Here is a 23313-nt window from a genome sequence, read left to right as displayed (position 1 = left end):
TGGTGTGTATGAACATGTGTATACACTCTCAGTTTCTAAACTGAGTAACCTTGTGAACCTCATTACAGCAATCCAATTTCCAGTGCTGCAGTCAGAACAAGCAGGCTGGCACTTCATCAATACATAATTATATTGAAGCATGTCCCCAACAATACATGGCAAACCACCCATGTGATCCAATTAAAAAAACAAGTCAAGGCCAGCATCCCCGTCCCAGAGGTCCGCCGGTCTAAAAATGAAGCCCAAACACAAAATCACATTTCCAATTTGTCTTCACACACAAAGACACAACAGTCAGCGGCTTTATAGAGTCTGAGGTGCACCAGATGATACACACATGCCTGCAGACTTATCATGTTAATTACTGTTTCAAATGACACCTTGAACTGAACGACCTCAAAGTGAGCTGGCTCCGGCTCCGCTTTCTTTTTTATCCCCAACTAACCGAAAGATTTCTGTCCCCTGCTGTCCAGCTCTGCTCGGCTGCGAACGCCTTCACTCCCAAAGGGCTGCAGGTCAGCAAGCACACATGCCAAATTACAGTCTGATTTTGACACCGCGAATTTGGCCGAAGCTCGAGAAAAATCAACCCCCATCATGAGCAACACACTGCACCTCCTTTGACTCCCTTTCATGTTCAGCCAAGGGTTCATAGAAAAGGGATTATAATTAAGATGATGATGCGCGCTCCATTTTGTTTTTGCATGTAGGAAGCACATCTTATCTCGAGGAATCGTAAATGCGGTCTGTATTTGTAACCTTTGGAAAGCCGCAGGCTAATGATTGTGCTCGTGAAGTGATTGCGGACGAGGCTTTGGAGAAAAGGGAAGGGCGGCACATGTGTAGCATGTGGTTGGGAAAAAAAACTGCAGCTGTATTTAGAATCACTCTTCCCTTTTTAGAGCTTTCTATGGATGTCAGTGTTACAGCTAAAGGAGAACAAGCTAAAGAGCTGTCCAAGCAGCTGTCTGTAAAGTGGTCGAGGTCGAGTCACTTAATTGATTTCCTTTTGACAACATAGTCCAAAAAAATAAATCAATTCAGTTTCCATTCTAAACTAAAAGGACATAATGTGTTTTTCTTGTTTGGTTACGTGCAGTTTTATATCTACACAAATTATGATTTTGAAGTTACGTCTGGCTGTAGATGTTCTGTTTGATATATTTATGGTTGTGGTTGATTTAGACAAAGTTTGACTGGTCTTACTTCTTTTTTCATGTCTTTTATTGTATTATAGTCACATGTTCTGTGTTGTGTTTTTATGTATGGCTGCTCATTATTTGTCAGACACTTTTACCCCTTTCCCACCAAAATTAGCGCATTGATGCAGGTTTTTCAGACCCGGGAGGACCCGCTTATAGATGCCGATTGTCTCTTTTCCCATTGCCAGAGTCGGTCTCTTTTCTGCTGCGTCACCGTCTGACGTCACAAACACGCCGGAGACAGGGTTAGTAAACAGTGAAGTTGTTGCGGTGGTTAGGTCTTTATTGTATCTATTACTCATTCAGTCTGTTTATCAAACTCAGCGAGACAAATTTGAAACGATGTTCGAGCGCTGCTCGGATGGAGACGGGCTGAATTTGTAGCTGAGATGACAAGGAGTTGCAGAAGTTACCGACGGAGCATAGCATCGCGCCGGAGAGGAGTAGGAGATTAGCGTGTCGACCTGGGTTTTGTGTTGCCGAATGGAGCCGAGGCGATAAGTACCCGGGTAATTTGACCTGGGTCTGAATGCTGATTGTAACATTTCCCACGAAGCAAAAGCCGGGTGTTAGCGGGTGTTAGCAGGTGTTAGTGGGTTTTCTGACCAATGGGAAAGCAGCTTTTGTTAATGTGCTGCTGCCTGTCCTGGCCAGGACACTCTTGAAAATGTTTAATATCAAGAGCTTTATTTCCTGGTTAAATAAATACAAAAAAATGTATATTTGATTTTGTTATCAAAAAAATATATATAATTATTAATTTAAAACGAAAGGAAAAACAAGACAAAGACTTGCTAGTCACTCTGCAAGGCTCAACTCAGGCACAGGCCCTTTGAGTGAAATTCCAATGTCACCACGGTAACCATGATATTAGGTCTAACATGTTCACTGTGGGGTGTTAGCATGCTAACATTTGCACTTAACAAAAAGTACAGCTAGGGCTAGTTGGATGTCAGTAGTTTTGGAGGTATTTGGTCTGGAACCGAAGCATAGGACGGATTAAAGCTCTGTCCTGAAGATGGCACGACATGAGAAGTTAGAAGATCACCAGAGTTACAACAGCTTCTTCTAAAGGAGACATCTACATTACATGTCCTTCATATTATCTGAGAACTAAACAGGTAAACTGGCCAGGCTGATCTTAGCTTGTAGAGATATATCTCACTAATGTTTAGGTCTAATAGGTTACAAGAAATTGCTAAACAGAATTCCAAACAATCGCATGTTTAAGAAGGAATTTCAAAGAGCTGCCAGTCTGAGGCTACCCCCCACCCTCCACTATAAATACCCCATCACTGTCAGGGTGCCGTCCCAGGAGCTGCAGCTTTATAAGGCAGCCCCACACTGCTCTCAAGTGATCAGGCAGCGCTGCGAGATAACAAGACTCCCAACAAGCTTATCTCTCCTCTCAACAAGATTGAGTCATCATACGTGTTATCTCTCCTGCGGCTGAAGGCTTTGGGGAAAGTAAGCAGCACGTGTCCTGTTCAGCTCACTTTAACTGAATGTGAAGGACTGTATACCTGAGGGCAACAAATCTGTGCTAATGGTTTTATTTGCATTCTACACTTCAGGCTGAATATTTTGACTATTTTCAATGACTTGCTTGGTTTGGGGAAAGTCAAAATACAGTAAGATGCACATCAAAATTCCTGAACACTCAGGGCGACAGATTCAGATGTTCAAAGATACTTAATCTGCAATTGTGTAAACGGGTAAGAAAAACAGACAGTTCTTACATTTGAGAAGGTAGATCCAGCCAAATGTTTGGCATTTATGTTTGAAAATGTTTTTTGTGTGCTAATTGCCAAATTACTTCAGTTCCAATTTATGTTAAAGGAGCAGTTCGCTCCTGGAAAAAGCAGAGTCAGTCAAAGCTGATGTTTTCTGTAATCGATAGAAGCACTAATATTTGATATTGGCACCATAGCTGTGGAGAAAGCTGTACAAACAGCTCGTGGTTTTGCACGTTCTACATTCCTACAACACCCAGCATGCATTGCGCCCCTCCCTCTGAAAGGCACGGCCCAGCGAGAGACGCTGGACTGAAAAACTACCGTTTTCACTGCAGGCAACGACTCAGAGCGATACAGAATCAGAAATACAACGAGAATATACCGGTGGATCGTCTAAAAAATCTTAAGGTCTGCATTCTACATTTCAAACCTGACGATTTTGAACGAGACATGACATCGGATGGCTGGCGTCCTGGATTGAGGAGGTGTAGTTTAGCAAGCTCCCTGGCCTCCGCCAGATGACACGTTTTACATAGTCTGGCGGAGGTTTCCCAGGGCCCATTGGAGAAGCGGATAGCGTCCTCCAAAGGCACAGAGCTCCCCATAACAGCATGATAGGCCTGAGGTTGAAAATCGGCGAACTGGCCCTTGAACAGATTTGCTCTGCCATTCAGATACAAGGGTGTCTTGGGAAAAGAAAGAGAACAACAATTTAGGGGTGTAATTTAATGTAACATGGGTGGAATGGAAGTTAAAACAATGAATTTTAGTTCAATTGATTTTAGAGCTGAGACATTAAGCCTTTAATCAACTACACCCTGAAGAGGGCTGCTTTTACTTAACTGTTGGCGCAGCCTTAATTGGTTTAAAAGTCTACCACAGTATGAAAAACACTTTATTGCTTTCTAAATTAAAATAATCTCATTTAGATTAATAGGTTGAAGTCATGAATATATTTAAATGGATTGCTAAGAGGCAGGTCATATTATAAAAACAATGAGATACAGAGAGTGTATCTGTCTTGATGATGCACAGTGCACAGTGGGTATTTGTGCGTGCAATGCAAAAAAAAACCCAAAATAGCTCTGCCCTTTACTACCAAAGAATGCCCACAGATATTTCTTTACACCAACCTTTGCATGTCTTATCACTGAATCATGATAATGGCAGAGATTTGCAGACTATTTCTTCTAACCTTTAGCCCCTGCTTCACACATGGCCGTGTCACATCCTTCACTTTGTTCACCGCAGCACAATGAGTCACAGAATCAAAGAGCATCAGTCAGAATAATGTGTTCTCTTCCGGTACAATGTCGGCGCCATTCATCATGAAGTGTAATATTGATTTAAATTCCTAAGATGAATAGTCGGAGATAGTCTTTATCACTCACAACTTTAGATCAAAACAACAGTATGATGTCATTCCTGTAGAGCCTCAAACAGCTTTGATGTCTGCGAGAAAACAAGCAACACTTGTGAGCGTGAAAGAGTCTTTCCTTGAGCCACAGAAAGATCTTATCTTGTGTTATCATCCCTTATGAAGTGCAGAGGTGCATAAAAGACAGAACGGAATGCAATTTCATTCATCAAGATATGTTAAGTAGGAATACATTCCCTTATTCTGAACAAAGGTCAATGGGGTCACAAGGTGTCCTCTACTGTAGGTCACCGAAAACTGGCCTTTTAATCATAGCGTCCAAACAACATCTTCTACTTATTACCTGATGTAATTTACAGTTTTGGGCGCATATGCTGCATTACAGTCAGAGTCAGATTTTGGAAATTCCCTGCTGCTTGCCCATAATTACATCCTTCCAGCGTTCCAGTTGCCCAGCTTGGAAAAACCAGGCAGAGAAACATGGTGAGCCACAAAATTTAAATACACTTTCCCATGTAACAGCTGTTATCACATGATTTACAGTATAAACAGTAAATCATGACAGTGAGCAGTGCATACTATATAATCTGTAAGTGCCACTTTGCATTCTGAATTTACAGACAAGAGATTATGACTTTAAAACTTCTTAAAAGTGAAGTGTTTCCACTACATGCTGCTAGCTTGAGTGCTTCCTGGAAACTTCCTGACTGGAAATAAAGTCTGCGTTTTAATTAGCTTTGACCCTGAGTTACAGCATCCTACATGAATATCTTTATTTCTGCCACAGCTAAAATAGTTTTCAAAGTAATAATCTTGAAGATTTTCACTTAAATAAATGTCAAGTCTCTATCTATCGCCGAATGAAGTAACACAATGGTGACTGAGCCTATGGCCCACTGATGAAAGCCTTTACATTTGCAGTATTACAGACTGGGTGTCTGGTGCGACTTTTGCAGAAAAAAATTACAAGCAGCGCCCAGTTAGTGACGCGTTTTCCATCAGCCAGCAGTGGTTGGTCTGCCAGAGAGGGTAGGCGGAGCTAGGCGGCTGCTTTTCCGGTCTCTGCAAGCGTTGCAAGTAAACAGTAATCTACTATGGCTGAACAAACAAAGAAAAGATCGTTGACTACAGATACAACTTCAAAAATAAGTGAAAATCCAAAGAAAAAGAAACAAACTCGACGCTCAGATGAAGGCAAACAGTCTAAAAAGGAAAGCGACCGTCAGCGAGGAAAATCAAGAGTTACAACCGGAGCCAACCGTGGACGTCACACATGCAACACTGTCTGGATATCTGGGAAGTGTGCTCCCGCAATTACCGTTTATCGCCATAGGCGCCGCCAGAGAGAACGACACTGAGATCTTCAAGATGATCACTTTAAGGTGTGATTTCTCTATGTCTTTAAAGTAGCCGGGGCTAAGCCAGACAATGTGATGTCTACATGGACCAATTAGCTGATAATATGGACAATATTATAGCAGCTGCTTGTAGTGATGAGCTTACAGAGAATAATGACTGAGCGGCTCCACTGGCTTCAAAGAGCTTTTAGCAAGATACAGCTCATTGTTGAGCTATCTGGTCCACAACTTGACAACAGTAAACAACAGTTTACGGTGTACAAGCCCTCCATACACTATCTACTTTGAACAAAAGTGCACAGAGAGAGCAAGCGACTAGGAGACGTTCCTTCAGGTGATGGTGGAGACTAAAAACAGAGCTTAAAAAGCGATATTTAGGAATTTACATTAGGAGGACAAAAGCACAACTCAAAATGAATTATATAACTGCACCATAACCACTGGATGTCATAAATAAAGAGTTTACAGGGCTATCACATGTCAGAGTTCTCTTCAGGACATGTTTCTGCTGTCCCTAAGAAGCCATAAAAATCTGTTATGGAAGATTTGAGATTTAAGGGGCTTTTTACTTGTCAATTGTTTGTGTGAGATATCATACATATTAGACTTTGAAATAGTTCCAGATAGCAGCATTCAGTATGAGCTTTGGCAAGATAATTTTCAATACAACTGCACATAATTACAGTATAGGAGGAAAATGACACCACCCTCCCTGCCTATATGGGATGACATACAGCAGGTACATATCCATACTAAACTCTTGAAGACATTATCTTAAACATGGTGACAGTAAAAAGCACCAGCTCAGCACCAGCTTCAATCATCCATTCATGAACACCTTACAGAGAAACGTGCAGGACTGTACACGTTACAACCAGCCGTTGAACATGACAGGCCTCATGGACTCTGCCCTGTCTTATCTCCCCGGTCCTGTACATTCACCTTCATCATTCGACCTCATAAACCAGTTAAAGCTACTGGGCTGTAAGAGGGACCATGTGGCAGTGTAAAAACCAACAGCTTGTCTTATGTCCAAAACGCTTAAAGTTAAGTAAGACTTTATCACAGCCATATGGGCCATGATTACTAGAATTACAATGCAGTAAAGTACCTCCTCATAGTCTGCGAGTCCATCAAAGAGAGTATTATAACAAAGAGCTGTTCCTTCATTGATTCATGCACACTTCTATTTTAGGAGAATCTAAACAGAAACACATGCGGTGAGGACTTCCCATTTCCGAACTGTCTGCCTGTGCCCAGCAAACTTCTGATGAGGTGTGTGTGTGAGTGTGTGTGTCAAGGAAAACTAGCAGTGCTTGCTCAGCAGTTGTGAGAAGAAATGAGTTAAGAAAAGTGCTGATATAGACCTCATAGATAGACACGTCACCTTGACAGTACACAATCAGCACGTTCAGAGGTCCGCTGACCAAACGTCAAGGAGATATGTGACTAGGTGAGATATTTGTTGAGTTATTTCAGCAAGTGCTTTTAAAATTGTTTCACTTTTTAAGCAGCTGCTACACCAAACCAGTAGAGTTACATTTCAGTAATGTTAGATTTTCAAAATAAAAGTGCTGCAACATTAGGTTGTGTTTTGTAAGCCTGAAGCCTAAAATTTGGCTTCATGTGTGACCCAACAGCCTTAATCACACCAGCTACAACTGATGGATTTTTAAATATGTTAAGTCATACATTTGCCGTTACAACACGTATGTTTAATGTGTGGACTGCCTTAAATACTTTTTTTTGTGAATGAACACTTGCATGTACTCACCATTTTACGTTCCCAGTCAGCAAGGAAAGCAGCAGGTCACAGCCAGTGTGTTGGAAACCCCGGTGTTTGAAACAGAAAGACACATGGAAAATGAAACACAACATAACTGGAGACGATACACGCAGTGTCACATGCAGGAAATCACCCTTCCCAGATGTTATAAACCTCTAAATGCTGCCCAAATCATGCAAAACTCACGCTAATTCACTGTCAAGCGACCGTATATGTATGCAGAGAAGTTGTGCTGAGGCAAACAGCGTACATAAACAACAGAGGGAAACACAAGAGAGAAGTTTACCTGACTCCTATGAGAAGAACCTCCCTGAACACCAGTTGACAGCAGTATGCGTAACCAGAGAACAGGAATCCCAACACGGGGCTCGTCCGGGTGAAAAGGACCAGACACCTGTAAGCGCCTGCTTTGGCAAACCTTCCCAGAGACGGACCGAGCTAACCCCGCCCCTCCTGCCTCATAAACGGCTCCCGTAGTACTCCTAAACGGGCACGCCCCACGATGACGACTCGGCCAGAATAGCCTCAGTGCCCCCTGGTGGTAGTTTACAGGCAGAGGGGTCTGTTTGACAAAAGTCTCTGTGTCACATAACCACTAGATGGCCTTGTTAGACTGAGCCACACAGCAGATGCTTCATGATAAGTCAGTAAAGATGACTGTTAGCTGAATCTGCGGGTAAGGTTGAACACACACTGTATTTATTGCATTTTCTTCAAAAAGGTGGAATAAATGTGAAATACGGGGGTGAAAAGTCCTTATAGAGGCTTTCCACCATTACCAGTAAAACCCCAGCATTTATGTGACAGTAAAATTATTTAAATTGGCAAGTAGGCCCATTCCTTATGTAGCAGAATGGCTCCTGTCCTTGTTATGTTTTATTATACTTTTTTTATTCTGGAATTGTTTTTACTGGTGTTTTGGTAGCATTTGTTTGTTGCGGCTGGTTGAGATTAAGCTAATTTGAGCTACTTCTATACTACTAACTATAACTGCTAGCTTATCAGTACTCCTAGCTAAAGCTAATGCAGTCAACTACAACAGTAGTGCAATAAACCACACCTTCATGAACTGTTCAACTGTTTTAGAAATGTGTTGATTCCTTTTTCTAGTGTTCTTGGAGGCTGCGTTATGGAGGTAGTTTTTGCTTTAGTTTGAGCTAGATGCTAGCACCTACCTTAAGCTAGCACCTAGCTCAACCTGTAAGTAAGGTACCTTAACCTGTAAGAAAGTAGTAGCCTAACCATAGATGTCAATAAATGTGTAGTAATAAGTATAATAATTCCTCAGAAACTCATGGGGTAGAAGTATAAAAAAGCATAATATCAAAGTACTTACGAAAAGTAAGTAGACTTGAATACAGGTGCCTTCCACGACTGCTTGCTATGTAGTACTTGGATAGCCTAACTATGTGTACAAATGTGATATCATACATAAAAAAGGACAAACAAGAAGGTGACAAATTAAAGGAGAAAACGCAATAAATAAGTACAGAAACATAATGAGATAGGGCATGAATGTTGTGAATCAGATACTATTACTTTTGCAGTCACCAAATCTCAACCCAAATGGTCATTTATTTAAGATTGAAGAACATTTTTGACAGCATCACTATTGTCAAATGATCAAATGGGGGAATATATTTTGGGGGTAATTGGTGGAAGTTACAATCTATGTCAGATCTATGCTATGGCACATGTTCTAGTGGTGGCTCATATCGGCCAAACACCTTATTAAGAAACCTACAGTGTTTGGGTCTTTGCTTTAATTTGTCATCCATCTGAATCAATAGATGAGCCTCTGCCAATTTCCCCCTTTTGAACAGGGAAGCCAATGATCAAAAGGACTGCTTTAAAGGTAATGTATAGATTACTGGTCTCAGTTCAGTTAGCACACCTAGTGTAACATCAATACCACTGCCCTCTTCCCCATAATGAGAGGAGAACAACACCTCTACCACCCGGAGCTTGCCACACTTGATAGACTCATAGACAGACAGTTTTAATCTTTTCAATTTAATTTGTTCTTAATGCTGAAACTATTTGGAGCAAACAAAATTATTTTGCATTCACTGCATTTAATCTGACATCACACAAGGACACCTATTAGACCCGACAGGAGGTGTTACAGGCAAGTTTATTCAACCATAAATGCTTCATATAAACAAGTGTGCACAGAGGGAAGACCTTGTCCTTAAGGTCCCTTTCCTAAACCAAACGTCTACCTGAGATTCAATTCAGTTCACCTTTTTCACGTGGTATTCACAGAACAATGTAGAGAAACAAATCTAGACTATTTAGTTTTCTGTGGCATGTGTCAATGCTACAGTACAACATGTCAGACAGCAGGTCTCAGTGACAGTTTTGGCAATTCTACAAGCTACAATGTTTGCCATACTCTTATACAAAAGAAAAAGTTAAATCTCATCTGATCTGATTTTCTTTTTTTTATACAAATCTCTACTAAATCTTCTTACAAGTCTTTAGTATTGCTCTTGCTACATTGAAAAAATAGAAAAATTACATCTGAATATCGAGCTGTGGTTGTGGTATTTATAAAGAGCTTTGCTCTTGAGTGTTCATGGCTATGTTTCAATAGTCCTTAGCTGCTTACTCTCCATGTTTCCTTTCCTCTTAGTGGCCAGCTTCACATCAGCGGTCAGAGAACAAGGTAGGAACAGAAGAATAAGACATCAAAGAGTTTTAAGAGGCTTATCAGCAAAAATATGAGTTTAAGATTCTGCAGAGGTGCTCGGTGTCACCACATCATCCCCTCCCTGAGCTACTTCCTCCCCTGCTGCTGCTGCGTCTCTTGCTACTTCCTGTTCGGTGGCCACCAAAGAAGTGTCTGTGTCCGGGGCTTCGAAGGAATCGCCCCCCAGGTCAGCCAGTTTGATGTAGCCCTTACTGTTGGAGCGCTCCAGACGAGGGCAGCTGAAGCGCCTGCCTCTGTCGCCTTGTCGACACACAGTCACAGACAGGCTGCAGCGGCGTGCAGACCTGGGCTGATCCGTGAGCGAGTTCAGCGACAGACGTGACCCCATCGCTCTGGCAACAGGTGATGGGGGAAACAGCTGGGTCCACTGTGGTGGAGGCTGAGACTGTGGCTCCCCCTGTTGGTCAGCTGTGTCTGTGGTTGTTTCCTCATGGCTCTGAAGGGGCGGGGGAGAATCTGCCGTTGAAGCATCCTTCTCCTTGATATCCGTCTCGTCTTTCTGGCTGCTGCTGGCTCGTCCTTCCTCGCTTTTAGTTTCAGCAGTCGCCTCTATAACGACCTCTTCCTTTGAGTGTCCCTCTGCCTCTGCACGCTCAGACTCCTCCACCTCACAGTTGTTCAGTTTGATCACAGGGAGGGTGAAAGCGTTCACAGAGGAGGTCACGATGGAGGTGGTCTCCCACTGTCGAGGCTGTGGGGCCTGCTCGCTGCTATTGCTGTAGTCTTTGTAGATGCTGTAGACGGTGTCCGTGAAGGTCTGGACATCTCTGGACCAGCTACGAGGCCTGCTGGCCAAGGATGGGCGTCTGAACACCTCATCACCCCCTAACTCGCCATGAAAACCAAGTCCAGTGGACGGCCAGGAGCTGCGAGTAAGCATCCCACTTGCAGGGAAAGACCCCGATGGGCCTTCAGCGTTCCTCGACTGAGTGTAGTTCACCAAACCATTTAGAGGCGAGTACTCCTTCGACCGTATGCTGTGCAGGTCTATAACTGTGGAGTAGATATCCCTTAGGTTGATGATTTTGGTTTTCTTGTCTCGGTTTTCATGGAGGACTGCATTGGCGCAGATGAAGAGGAAAATGCCGATTCCCATCACCAGCGGTCCGAAGACTTTCAGATTGTCCGAGTACAGGTAATTATCCAGGAAGTCACACAGGAAGCCACAGTTGCGGGAGGGGGTGCTGCTGTTGGAGTGGCTCTGGTTGAACACATCTGACTGACCGAGTGGAGGCTTACCACCGGTCGAGTTGGAGGAAACTGGCGGACTTTTGGAGAAGCTCATCCTGTTGGTGTGGTATGCTCCAGTTCTGCGACGCTCCTGGTACTGCTGCTGGCTCTGGCTGGGCCAGTAGCCCAATACAGCCATGGAAATCCCAACCATGAGAACTGCAACTCCAACGGCAGCCACCACACCAGCTGGGGAGCACAGATTAAGCTTTCCCTTCACCACCACCACGTCGTTCTTCTTCTTTTTCTTGGATTTCCGCTTCCTTTTGTTTTCCGCCCGGTTCTTTGAGCGGAGGGAATCCTGGCGCCTGTTCATGCGCAGCAGACCACCTGTGGCTATCATGTTGGCGATTGGACAGCAGGCTTGTCACTCAACCTGGCGGGACACCAAAAATAGAAAAGAAAGAGCATAACGTTAGTTAATGACATACTTGATGAGCAGAAGGTTTAAACGTTGAGAGAGAGACGCAAAGTTCATTTCACTAAGAGATTACACATGTAATCCAGATTTATTAGACGTACAAGGCTGGATTATCTGCAGATCTGGCAACTAACACCATAAAGGCCCTTGGTGCAATCTGTGATAAATATATTCTCGTATTATAGAAGATAAAACACTATACTAACTGAAATGGTAAGGGCCTAAAGGTGTAAAGAATATTGGCCTTATACCTTTTAAAGGCCTTGAAAACCTTTTTCATCAGCCCTTTTCTTACTGTTAGCAATGGGTCCCAACATGAACACATATATTTCTGCCAAAGTTTTGGTTACATCATTATTTAATTATTTATTTTTTCAATGTAGCCGCTCCCCTTGATGGTTCAAAGTGGGCTGGACTTGGAAAAACATGCTGGAACGTTATTCTGGGCACCAATTAGTATTGAGTAACCCTTGATTTAAAATCTGATGACAGTTGGTGGGTTGCTGTCAATCAAATGAGATGAAACAACACCCACATCGTCATGACGAGGCAGTTTAGACGAGTTTTAATACCTTTAAATGTTCCTTTTTTCACTTTTTAGTGATGAATATTTAACGTTAGAGAGAAATACTTTTTACCTTTGATGATCTAGCAGAGGAAATCTGGTTGATTTATTTGGCAATCTCTCCCTTTTTGTGACAAATAATGGGTTAATCCTTCCCTGTGTCTGAGATCATCCTACAGGTATAGTATACAGTCCTTCTTTTGTACAAAAGGAAGATGCAGTATTAGTCATCAGATAGTCAGTAAAGCAACAGATTACATCTTTCTGCTGCTGCTGGATCTATAAATACAATGATGTAAGCAAAACAGAGACAGATACCCAAGTTGACAGCAGTGAGGAGGGAGGAGTTATCTATACTCAGCTGTGCCGGTGTGATACCAGCCTATGAAAACGTAATGTGTCCAGACAGGAGGCCAGCAGGCATGTTCTCTCCACCTTGCTCTCGTGTTTTAACTCTCTTTCTCTTCCACCAGCATTCTCTCTCCTGCTTTCCACCCAAATCCATTTCACCAGCAACCATCGCAGCTGTGCTTCAAGATGACAGCGTCCTTCACACACACACGGCACACAACAAAAGGCAAATATGAGCTACGAGCCGCTTGTTTACACACCAACAATGTCTGTGTGACTTAATATGTTTGCATTAGTTTTTTTTCTGATTGTGCAGCACAATAGCAGAAGCTGTCGTCTAAAGGGCGATGAAGCCACAACACTTATCTTGATTACAGACATCTGCTGATGAGCTTCAGCCACATGTGGTGGAGAATAATCGCAGGATAAGGCTGATTAGTTAAACTCTAGCATTCCCTCCTTGATTGTGCTGCTAGCCAGGTATTTAATTTGACTAATCACACCTAATTGTGTTTGACTTAGGGCTTAGGTTCATGAATAACTTATTACATAAATTCCTTTCAGAGCTGCAGTTAATAAGAGGCTTTCAATGGTTGCTCTGGGTGTTGCTCGCACAGTCAAAATAATGATGATGTAGGCCCTTTTAAAAAAAAATCCCTTTATGAGCCAAGTTATTACAGGCAGTTCCCACGGAAAGTAGAACACGGAGCTCTGCACCTGAGCTTCAGCAAACATCACACCGGTGCTCAGCTGCTGTTTATAGCTACTTTGTCAGTATATCACATCCAATAAGCACTCAAATGCCTCCCGGGCGAGCGCGAGTCAACCTGCACTAAAGCTGATAAAGCGTGGGCGGACCTCTCTCCGTGTTTGGAGAGAGAAGGGCAGCGAGTACGTGGACCCAGGAGTGGGTGCGGACAGGTCGGGTTGTTTCTCTGTCTGCGGTGCTGAACAGGAAGCTGCCAACTACTCGGTGCGTCTGCTAGAAAAGCTGCCGGTCTGACAGGATGGAGAGGATCGAGGCCGGTTTTACGCTCAGTCCTTACCGAGCTGCGGGGGCGCATATTTTCGCGCAATGTTGCATGAGTAATCGACTGTTGACATTACGGCGCATCTGTTTCCCTTCTGTTGGAAAAGCCCGTGAAGCAAATATGAGCTGTTGTGGAGTTCGGAGGTGCCCTGAAAATGTCCAGAGCCACAGCGACGCATCTCTGCTCCAACACAAAGAGAACACACGGAATTTTTTTTTGGGCTCAAAAGGTGCAGGCAGATGACAAACATGCACACCTCTTCCACGGCCTGACGAAGCCCATGCTTTCATAACTAACATTACAACTCAGGGCTGTGTGGTGATAATTAAACCTGTCTATCAACGCATTAGGGCAGTTTCTGATCTGCTTAAAAGAAAATGGTTATTAATGGCAACACCACAAACTTTAACTAATAGATTCGCCTTCAAATATCGCTAGGATCTCATTCCACTGCCTTTTCATAGTATGCCCCGCACATATTTGACAGATAGTGTATTAAATATCTTTAACAAACCGAAAGATCTCCTTTAGATTGCGTGAAATCGTCCTTATAATCTCACGGATAAAAGTAAACGGACTGGAGTGCGCATTGCTCCAAGTCCAACGCCTTCCTGACATCAAAACTCTTACCCGTCGATTTATTCCGGATCAAAAATAGCTGCTCACCAACTAAACCGATCGGTCACACAATAAAAATACTTCCCGAACCCTGCCTTACCTCGATACATCCACTGAGGAGTCAATATGGATTCAGATGCGACTATACCAAACACAAAAGAAGCTCGGATATTCCGCTGGAGGCGAAGACGCGGGAGGAGCTGATGGTGATTGAAAAAATAAAATCATAAATCAGCGAGCCCTCTTACCAGAAATGTTGGCTTGACAATCAAGCATCTTCAAAGGCGCACTCCTTGTTCAGCTGTGCATGTCGTGGTGCGCCACTTTGGTGCCAAGGCTGGAAGAGTGGTTTCCAGTTGAACGCAGATTCACAATAGACCGGCAGGGGCGGGCCAACTGCGTTTCCATTGGTGGTGATTATTGGGCAACGTGAAAAACGAGGGCTGCTCAGGACATTTATCATCCTTTAGGTTGTACTCCAAACGTTTCCAGATGTGTTTTTCCTCCTGATTCGTTTACAGAATAATCAGTAACCTGCTGATTTTACTTGCCAGTTGCATTTTTTTGCAACATTTTACAGTTTCTGCACAAGGTCTGTGGATCTTAATCCCTGCACAAACAAAAGGCATGCAGACTTCTAATTTATGCACACACCTCTGAAAAGGCAAAAATACAGTGCATGAATAAGTGACAGTTTTATTGTTTCAAATTGAACATATGTTCAAAAACATGCATCACATCCATCATGTCTTACATCCCTTTCCTTCCTCTCTCTACATTCCTCCCTGGGGTAACATTGCTGTAATTGCCGTATGCTGCGTCCCCATGTTTCACAAAATGAAATATGACAGAGTCCAGATGTGTTTCAGTGATGTGAGACTGGAGACAGAAGCAGCAGCTCTGTACTGGGCGGGGGAGCAGTGCATGAATAACAAAGCTAAGCGCTGATGCTCCAGAGAGCTGACTGCAAATTTATGACCCAGAAATGTGTTTCGTTTTTTTCTGTTTACGGCATAAATTAGAGGAAGGAACGGAGAAAACTCTGGGTTGAATGCGACATTCAGAGTCAAAGTGTACGCGGACATGGGGAGTAATCCAGGGGTTTTAGAGAGCTGTCTTTAATCCGTAGTGATACTGTGTGCCGTGGAGGTCTGGAGGTCTGGGGCAGCTTTCAGTACAGCTGTAAGCTTGTGCGATGTAGGAAGACACAGTGAGTCACAACAGATGTTTCTGAGGCCTCTGACACGAGCTTACAACCTGATAAAACTGCGATCAAACGCAACAAATGTTTCAAAATGGGTTGTTCCAAGATTTAAAAGAGCAGCATATATACTCTATGACTGAATATAGGCCTAGTGGTTTGGAGGGTTGCTCAAGGCAAGCCTAACCAACTTATCCAAGTGTCCTTAAGGCCCTATTTTAGGGCTTCATCTGACTATTTTCCTGATTAATCGATTCATCTTTCAGTCTCGATTTGACAGCCCGAAGTGTTTTTGTCAAATGCTTCATTCCAACATCAAAAGAAATGTTACAATTTCATTTAGCTTTTGTCTAAAGCGACGTACATCTGAAAGTTAATGATCTATACATTCATATCCGATGGCTATGCCAACCGGGAGCAATTTTGGGGTTCACTATCCTGCCCAAGGACACTTCGACATGTGACTAGCGGTCAGGGATCAAACCCCCAACTTTCCGATCGAGAGACAACGACTCTACCACTGAGCCACAGCCGCCAAGAAGTTTCATATTACATCATAAATGACCAATAAAAGCAGCAAACCTATAAACCAAAGAATCTGGAACCAGCAAATGTTTGATGTCTCTGCTTGAAATATGCCCTAAACGATCGCCAATTAATGTTCTTCCGATCAACAAATCAATAGATCATTGCAGCTCCGCCTGAACTAATGCATTCTAATTAGCAGCTCAGTGCTAAGAATGTATTGTGGTGAGCTGTGTGTGATGCAATAATGAAGAAGACATTAACTTTCTTTATAACAGCCAACTTTAATAGCAGCAGCAATGCAAAACATGCCCTCTGACATCATCAAAGGGAGGGGTGTCAAGACTGGAGATGGAACCCTCACTTATGGTACGCACTTAAATTAGTAACACGAATGAAATGAATGATGTCCAAACACAAAGGCATCAACAAACACACTGTAACATCACTTAAATATAAGCAAGGCATATTCCTAAAGAATATCCGAACATTTGAAGTCCACCCCAGTGCATGCTGGGAATACAGGAAGTACACCGGGACACTACAGAATCATATATACCGTGTATTTTATCTGAGAGCTTGTAAATAGAAGTTAAACTGTGTTTGCAGAATCCAACCAGTCAACGCTCGCTTCATCTGCACGTCCAATCCTCCGTCACCATGTCACAGTCAAGAGATTACACTCTCCTTCAACAGCTCTTGAATCCAATCACTAATCAGTTTGGGAACACACACTCAGCCGGACACATTTTCTATTTCCTCTGTATTTCACTTTGCCCCCCCAGCAGAAACGAGGTCTGGGATTCATTGTGGATCTGTGATGACGGTGACTAATGTGCTCTGCTCCAAAGACGTGCAAGCACCTGCTCTGTTTAATTTATTCAATATACAAAAGAGGAGGAGAAAAACTTTTATTCATTAGTCTTTACACAATGCAAGTCTGTGGAGACATCTTCAGGTTATTGGCTCTAATGCGGAGAAATGTTCGAGTAATTGCTATCTCATTGTTATGGGAAGTACAGCTTCCATGAACTGCAGGTGAAAGAGTGCAGACTCTTGCAGAAGCTGCAAAGAAATTATATTATTTCTGCAGATTTTCTGACTTGCCTTAATGACTTTACGCTCCCATACTTAATCATTTCTTATCGAGACACCCCCAGGTAATTAAACTCACCTAGAGCATGGTGATGAAGCGGCTGCTCTTAGTCATAGAAGGAAAAAGACAGGGAGCATAAAGAGGAGAAATTGAAGAGAGTGACTGGAGTGATACAGAGCTTTTGTTGTGTCACATGCTCCTAAAACCAGGTCCTTCATGTTTGGGAGGGGTGCTCCCATCCACGCTGCAGCAGTAATTGAATAATTCAATTTATTCCTGTGTGATCGTATCATGTCTGTCACGGTCATTTAAGACACGGCCCTCCCATCCGGTCTGCCTTGGATGATGTGTATCTTCTACGTCCTTTTCAAGATATACACGATTTGCACGTATACCATTTTCTGATGCTTATCAAAAAATAGATCATCCCTCACACATGCAGGCGTCCCAGGAGACGGCGCACCACGGCGAGGCTCACATATACTGTGGTGTCAAAAATAGTTCCAGTGGATCTCCTGAAATCTAACCGGCTGTGTTACTGCTTATACTGTATCTGCACAGCGAGAGCACAGAAGAGGAATTTGAGCCATTTCACTTTGTCCTCCAGCTTCCTTTTCTTGTCAGACTCTCGCTCTCTCTCTTACAATGTGCTGGTTAGCAGCTAAGAGATATATCTAAAGCAGCACAGAGAGCTGCAGGGGGTTCATTTCATTTCTTAAGCTGGCTAATTGGGAATGTAGGAAGTTGGAATGTGGTGCTCAGCGAGAGATCAACTCCCTCCAGGAGAAGTTGTCATCATTACAGTTGAGTTGCTGCAGGAGTCAGAGGGCTTTTCAGTAAAAGAGATAAAAGCCGTGCTCTCATACGAGGCCTTCGAAATAAAGACACGGTTTCTGAGAGTTTTTACAGATGTAACGGAGTTGATCGGCTATCAATTAAAACGAAACGACTACTCCGGTGCGAGTCATTGAGGAGAGAAGAATCTGCTTCCTGTCTTGTTATCTGTAAAGGATAAGGCAGCACTGGTAAAAAACATGTTGGTTAATTTTTAAACAGGGCCAAGTACCCTCCTATTAAAGCTGGGCATTGTAGTTTTTAGCAAATGCTCTCAAAGGGCAATAAATCAGACATTTATTAGGGACTATTTTCAGCTGCGGACTGACACACATTTGACGCCTTAGTTTGTATTCACAGCTTTAGAGTGATGTGTGGAAGTACCTCTAAAAAACAACAGTGTCCATGTTCATCATTGGACATCAATGAAGCCGGAAAGCACAGAGAAATAAGATACATCAGCCTTTGGATACCCGGTCAATACTTGTCAGTGGGATTGATTTATTGGTTTTGTTGACTTGAAGTTAATACAGAATGTGCCCACACTTATCCTTAAGTATACAACTCATTTTTACAAACTCTATATGTTTTACAACCTGAATTATCTGTTAGAGCTCCATGAATCCCCCAAAGGATCGCAAACTCCAACATCCTCCAGTATAAATCACAACAGATGCAATCAGAGCACAAAATAGGGCCAAGAAGATATAACTGAATAAAGTGTTCTTATCCCCCAAACCAAAAGGCAATTAATAATAATTAAAGACACTGGCTCCAATCTGTTGACCTTCAGTTTCGTACCGAAGCTGCACCATGTTCATTATCTTGCACACTGGCAATTCCAACAGACGAATGGAGGATGTCCTCATAAATCACGCCAGAGTTTCCCACTCTAACCATCACATGCACCATTGTCCGCTCAGGTACTACGGGGAGAAACCTTCCTTTGATAAATCACCATTAGCTTCCATCTGCAGCTTCTGGTTGTGGCTAATGAGATGCGTGACAGCTTAGCGACTGATGCAGGTCATGGAGACATATGGGCATTTCTGGTTCGTTTCTATGTTCGGCAGCCATGTGTCTCTGACATCATGTGGAGCACTGGAAATGGGACCAGACACCCAGTTACAGCCGGCACAGGGACCAGTAGAGGCAGGAAAAAAGGATCAAGAGAGGGCGGACGGATTGGGGGGGGCTGAGCAGAGAGCAGCAGGTGAACACTCGCTCCCAGCAGGTAGCTGGTTCCCACTGGTGACCTTGTTTTAGTTCCACAGGAAAAATGGCTGATTAATTGGCAACGGACGACCTGAACACGAATAGAGGCCAGCAGAAGCCCACATATCATCAGCTGGAAACACTAATGGGAATTCATTGGAAAAATATGGAGGTAATAAGCTCTTGTAACGGAAGAAAGGCCTACATAGGGAACTCGGACACCTCTTTGAAGAAGGAACCTAGTTGTGCCAAAGTTTGCCAAAAGAAAATACTAAACTAGTTCTTTCCACAACTTCCTCTGAAGACACTCATGAAGAGGATAATAAACAGCAAATAGCAGAGTGTGCATTATCTCAAGAAAAGACAGCAATTATAATCCTCAACATCAAACGCTGTGTACCTCGTAAACTGCAGGATCATGCATCCTGTAGGCTGAGCAGCTACAAAGAAACTGTGTTTTTTTCCCAAGGTTTGGCTTCATGGCCACATTTTGCAGTTGAGCAATCAGGGCTGATTCTGGGGGCTTGTAAGACGCGAGCTTCATGGGATCACAGTGAGAAAGCCCTCTTTGATCTCCCATCCTGGATAATATAGGTCATCTCTTCAGGGAGAAACAACAAAGACCAAATGAGGCGGAAAATGCCGTTCAACCCACCTCTGTGGCGCGAGAAGCAAATAGTCCCTGCAGGGCTGCTTTGCAGACCACAACAAAAAGGCTCGCAGACCTTTTCTTCAGGTCCTGATCTTTGGCATTTTTAACAAACCAGTCCACCCGCTCGTGTGCTGAAGAGAGGGAAGGTTTTTTTTTTTAAATGTGAAGCATTGCATCTGTCATTTCCTACTCTGCTGCCTGTATGTGGAGCCTGTTCAGACTGGGTATCCATGGCAACCGTTTTATAATGCCTCGCGAAACACCTAAGAAGAGGCTCCTTTTTATCCGGGCTGGAGGGCTAGGACGGAGAGGCAGCAGAGAATCAAATGAGAGGGCAAAAGTGACAGCTGACGAGCTTGTAGGTGCATGGAATTTTTTTTTTGGTGACGTCTTTGTAAAATGCCCCCTGAAAACGACGTGCAAAAAGGAAATGGATGTGGAAAAAGAGCTCACCCTGAGAGACATGAGAGAAAAATTATGACATAAGATCTTGTCAGTGTATGTAGCAGGGTAAAAATATCCAGGAAAAGCTCTTTTGGTTACAGATTTTAAGATTCCACCCTTGCAAATGGTTCTTTTTTTACATCAAATATGTGCTGCAAATGCATAAAAAGACACCATAATTGCTTGTAGTTTAGTGAGACATCCTGGCACTAACATCCACTCTACAGAAGCATGTTCGCAGGTCCTGGAGGACGAGTCCAGTCATGTGGAATACAGCAGGCGTAAGCATGATGGGAGGGGGGCACACAGCCAGCTGGGTCTTCTGCAGGGGTGAGCCAGAGCCCATGCCAAGAGCTGACAGGACCAATGAGGGAACGAGCTCAGCCCTCACCCATGCACAGTGATCAGCCCGTAAAAGGAGCCCGGGTCGAGGGCATCTGCAGGGGTTCATCGCCATGGATACAGCAGCAGTCACACAACATTACCTGAGCAGGTAAACCAAGTGGAAGGAACGCGGTGTCCTCGCATTGGCTGCACGAGGCTCCATGACCTTCAGTTACATCAGCAGTTCTCAGAAGACTGCAGAATGAGAGAGCAAAAATATTGATATTTTTTTGGATGCGTAGCAGCTAAAGCATCAGATGATTAATGGAGGGATACACAACCTGATATTTTCTATTGTTCTCTCAGTGCAAATGGTGGAGAAAACAAGAACAATGAGTCTGAAAACAGGAGAAAAGAACATGTAGGCTGTGGCAAAAGAAGTTCATCATTTCTGCACAGCCCTATAAGTGGATTTTAGGCTAATGTGGCCAGTTTGTCTCTTTCACAGCTCCACTCCTATTTCTATTTTCAGTTGTGTGACACATATGGTGCTATCTCAACTTTGTGTCAGCTGATTTTTGGAGGTGGTTTGATAGGAGACCAAATAACAAACCCCCCGGAGTGTTCTCTGTGTGGAAAAGCTCTTTCACGTTAAAAGGCTCCACTGAGTGACACAAACACATCCGAAATGAAAGCTAGCTGCGACTGCTGGGATGAAGGACTCCATTGTGCTATTTCGACTTTGGAGAGTCAGATCTGCTGTAAATTAGATGATATGGATACCATCCAAAACTAATTTGCTCAGTCATCCGACGGTACAGTTTTCTTCACTGCATATATTTAGCACATTAATCACTTATCTCCATCACAACATTCCCGGTAGTCTATCTGCTCGAATGCGCATATCCAATCAGACGGGTTTCATCTCGGTGGTCGACCTAACACAACCACTTTTGACTGCTTTTATCCCAAACATCTTTGAGGTCATTCATCCTTTCATATGCTAATGATTTCATCAACATTTCCCAATGAATTAGGCCTTGGCAGGGCACAGACTCATTTGTGTTATCGGGCAAATTAACCTTTACTGCCGGAAGGACAACTGGAAATAATAACTGTCAGAGTGTGTTCAGAAGATATTTAGTATTTCCTCTGCAAACTGAGTATTGGCAAGTCAGTGGTGTATCATATGAGGAAAATTCAGTTCTAACTTGACATCCTGTTTTCTTAACCTCAAACCATAAATGAGCAATAAAATAAAACAAATCAGCGATAAAAAAAGAATGATTGTGACCTCACTTCAACAGAGTGGCAGCATCATGCAGATCACAGAAATATTGATTGTTTTTTTCTCTAAGGTTCAAAGAGAGGTCAAAGTCCTCATGACACACAACCTGATCTCTCATTGATCGTCTGTATTAAAATGTCACATAAAAAGAAAATCATGGTTCTGAAGAGACACGAAGCAAAGCAGTAACGCTAGATCAAAGAGCAAGAAGGTTAACCCTTTGGTATTCCAGCGGGAAAGACAATGTGCTTCACAGGGAACGTTTTCAGTCTGCTTTATATGGTGAACAGTTAAGCTAGCAGATACAGAGAAGTAGTGCAGCATTAGCATTTATTTGGTGTTGTGGTGTTGTTAGGCTCACTAATGAACCGCAGTCCAATATTTACTCTCCCTCAAGCTCTGTTATTTATCTGCAGGGGAGACATCTGGCTGTTGGGCTGCTAATTGCTAACCAACCATGTTCACAAGCTAGTTGCTAACTGTGCCTTTCTGCTGTTTGGTGCTAAACTGTTTGAATTTAGTGGGTTTATTAGAGACTGTGCAGAACACAGATGTCTGTTGCATCTGGTAATGAGGCTGATGAGAGTGGTGAAAGTTAGATTGCAGAGTTTGGTGATAAAATCTCCATGGGTCCATCACTCAAAGCTACCATTTTCACATTCACTTAGTATTTTTAAATCCATTATTAAGATCAAAATAACCATCAGAGCAGCTTTAATGAGGTGCCTAATCTAATACAATCTGAATTTCACAGCAGTAGGAACCATAAACACCAAAACAGTCTTGCCAACTTTTGCTTTAGCTTGTAGAACCACATTGCTTGAAGGTTAATGCAGAATGACGTAAGACGCCTGATAAATTGAGATCTGCAGGCCAGGCAGGCAAATACTGTAGAAGAGGACAATATGAAGATTTATTGACAAGAAGTAAAACTTAGTAATTAATTCTGAAGCTATTGCAGAGACCTGAACAGGTGTAATGTGATCCTTTCCTGCTCAGACTCTGGCAGCGGCCCATGGCCTTTCTTTTAGGGACAGTAAATCAATATGGAGGGCATTGCTGTACTCCAACCGACAAGTGCTAAATTTGAAATTTGACAAGAGACAAGAAGCCTTTTACACGAAGTATATGTTTGCTATGCTAGCAGCGAGGCTCTAGGGATGACAATGTCAGTCTGTCAGCCACTATGGTTCTGACTGAAATACAATGACAACAATTGGATTAATTAGCTTGAAATTTGCAACAGACCTTTATGTCCTCCAGAGAATGAATCTCACTGACTTTGGTTGTGCCCAGACTGTTCCTCCAGCGTCACCATGAGGTTGACGTTTGTGGTTTTGAGAGA

At 43.1% G+C, this 23313-nt stretch overlaps 1 protein-coding gene across 1 annotated transcript; it reads right to left on the bottom strand.

The window, feature by feature from the left end:
- Positions 1-9575: 9575 nt before the first annotated feature.
- On the bottom strand, positions 9576-14720 carry LOC138611785 (transmembrane protein 200C). Its single transcript, XM_069685025.1, has 2 exons — positions 14638-14720; positions 9576-11779 (listed from the first exon to the last, which is right to left on the bottom strand). The coding sequence occupies exon 2, from the start codon at positions 11744-11746 to the stop codon at positions 10190-10192; it is 1557 nt and encodes a 518-aa protein (XP_069541126.1). The 5' UTR covers positions 11747-11779; positions 14638-14720; the 3' UTR covers positions 9576-10189.
- Positions 14721-23313: the final 8593 nt, after the last annotated feature.

This window comes from Semicossyphus pulcher, unplaced genomic scaffold (genome assembly GCF_022749685.1).
Source record: "Semicossyphus pulcher isolate SPU_LCO1_2020_fin unplaced genomic scaffold, fSemPul1.0.p SCAF_7, whole genome shotgun sequence".
NCBI classification, from domain to species: domain Eukaryota; kingdom Metazoa; phylum Chordata; class Actinopteri; order Labriformes; family Labridae; genus Semicossyphus; species Semicossyphus pulcher.
This window is presented reverse-complemented; position numbering and strand designations above follow the sequence as displayed.

Coding starts and splice junctions, on each gene's coding strand:
- LOC138611785 (XM_069685025.1), bottom strand. CDS start 11,746: ATGATAGCCACAGGTGGTCTGCTGCGCATGAACAGGCGCCAGGATTCC.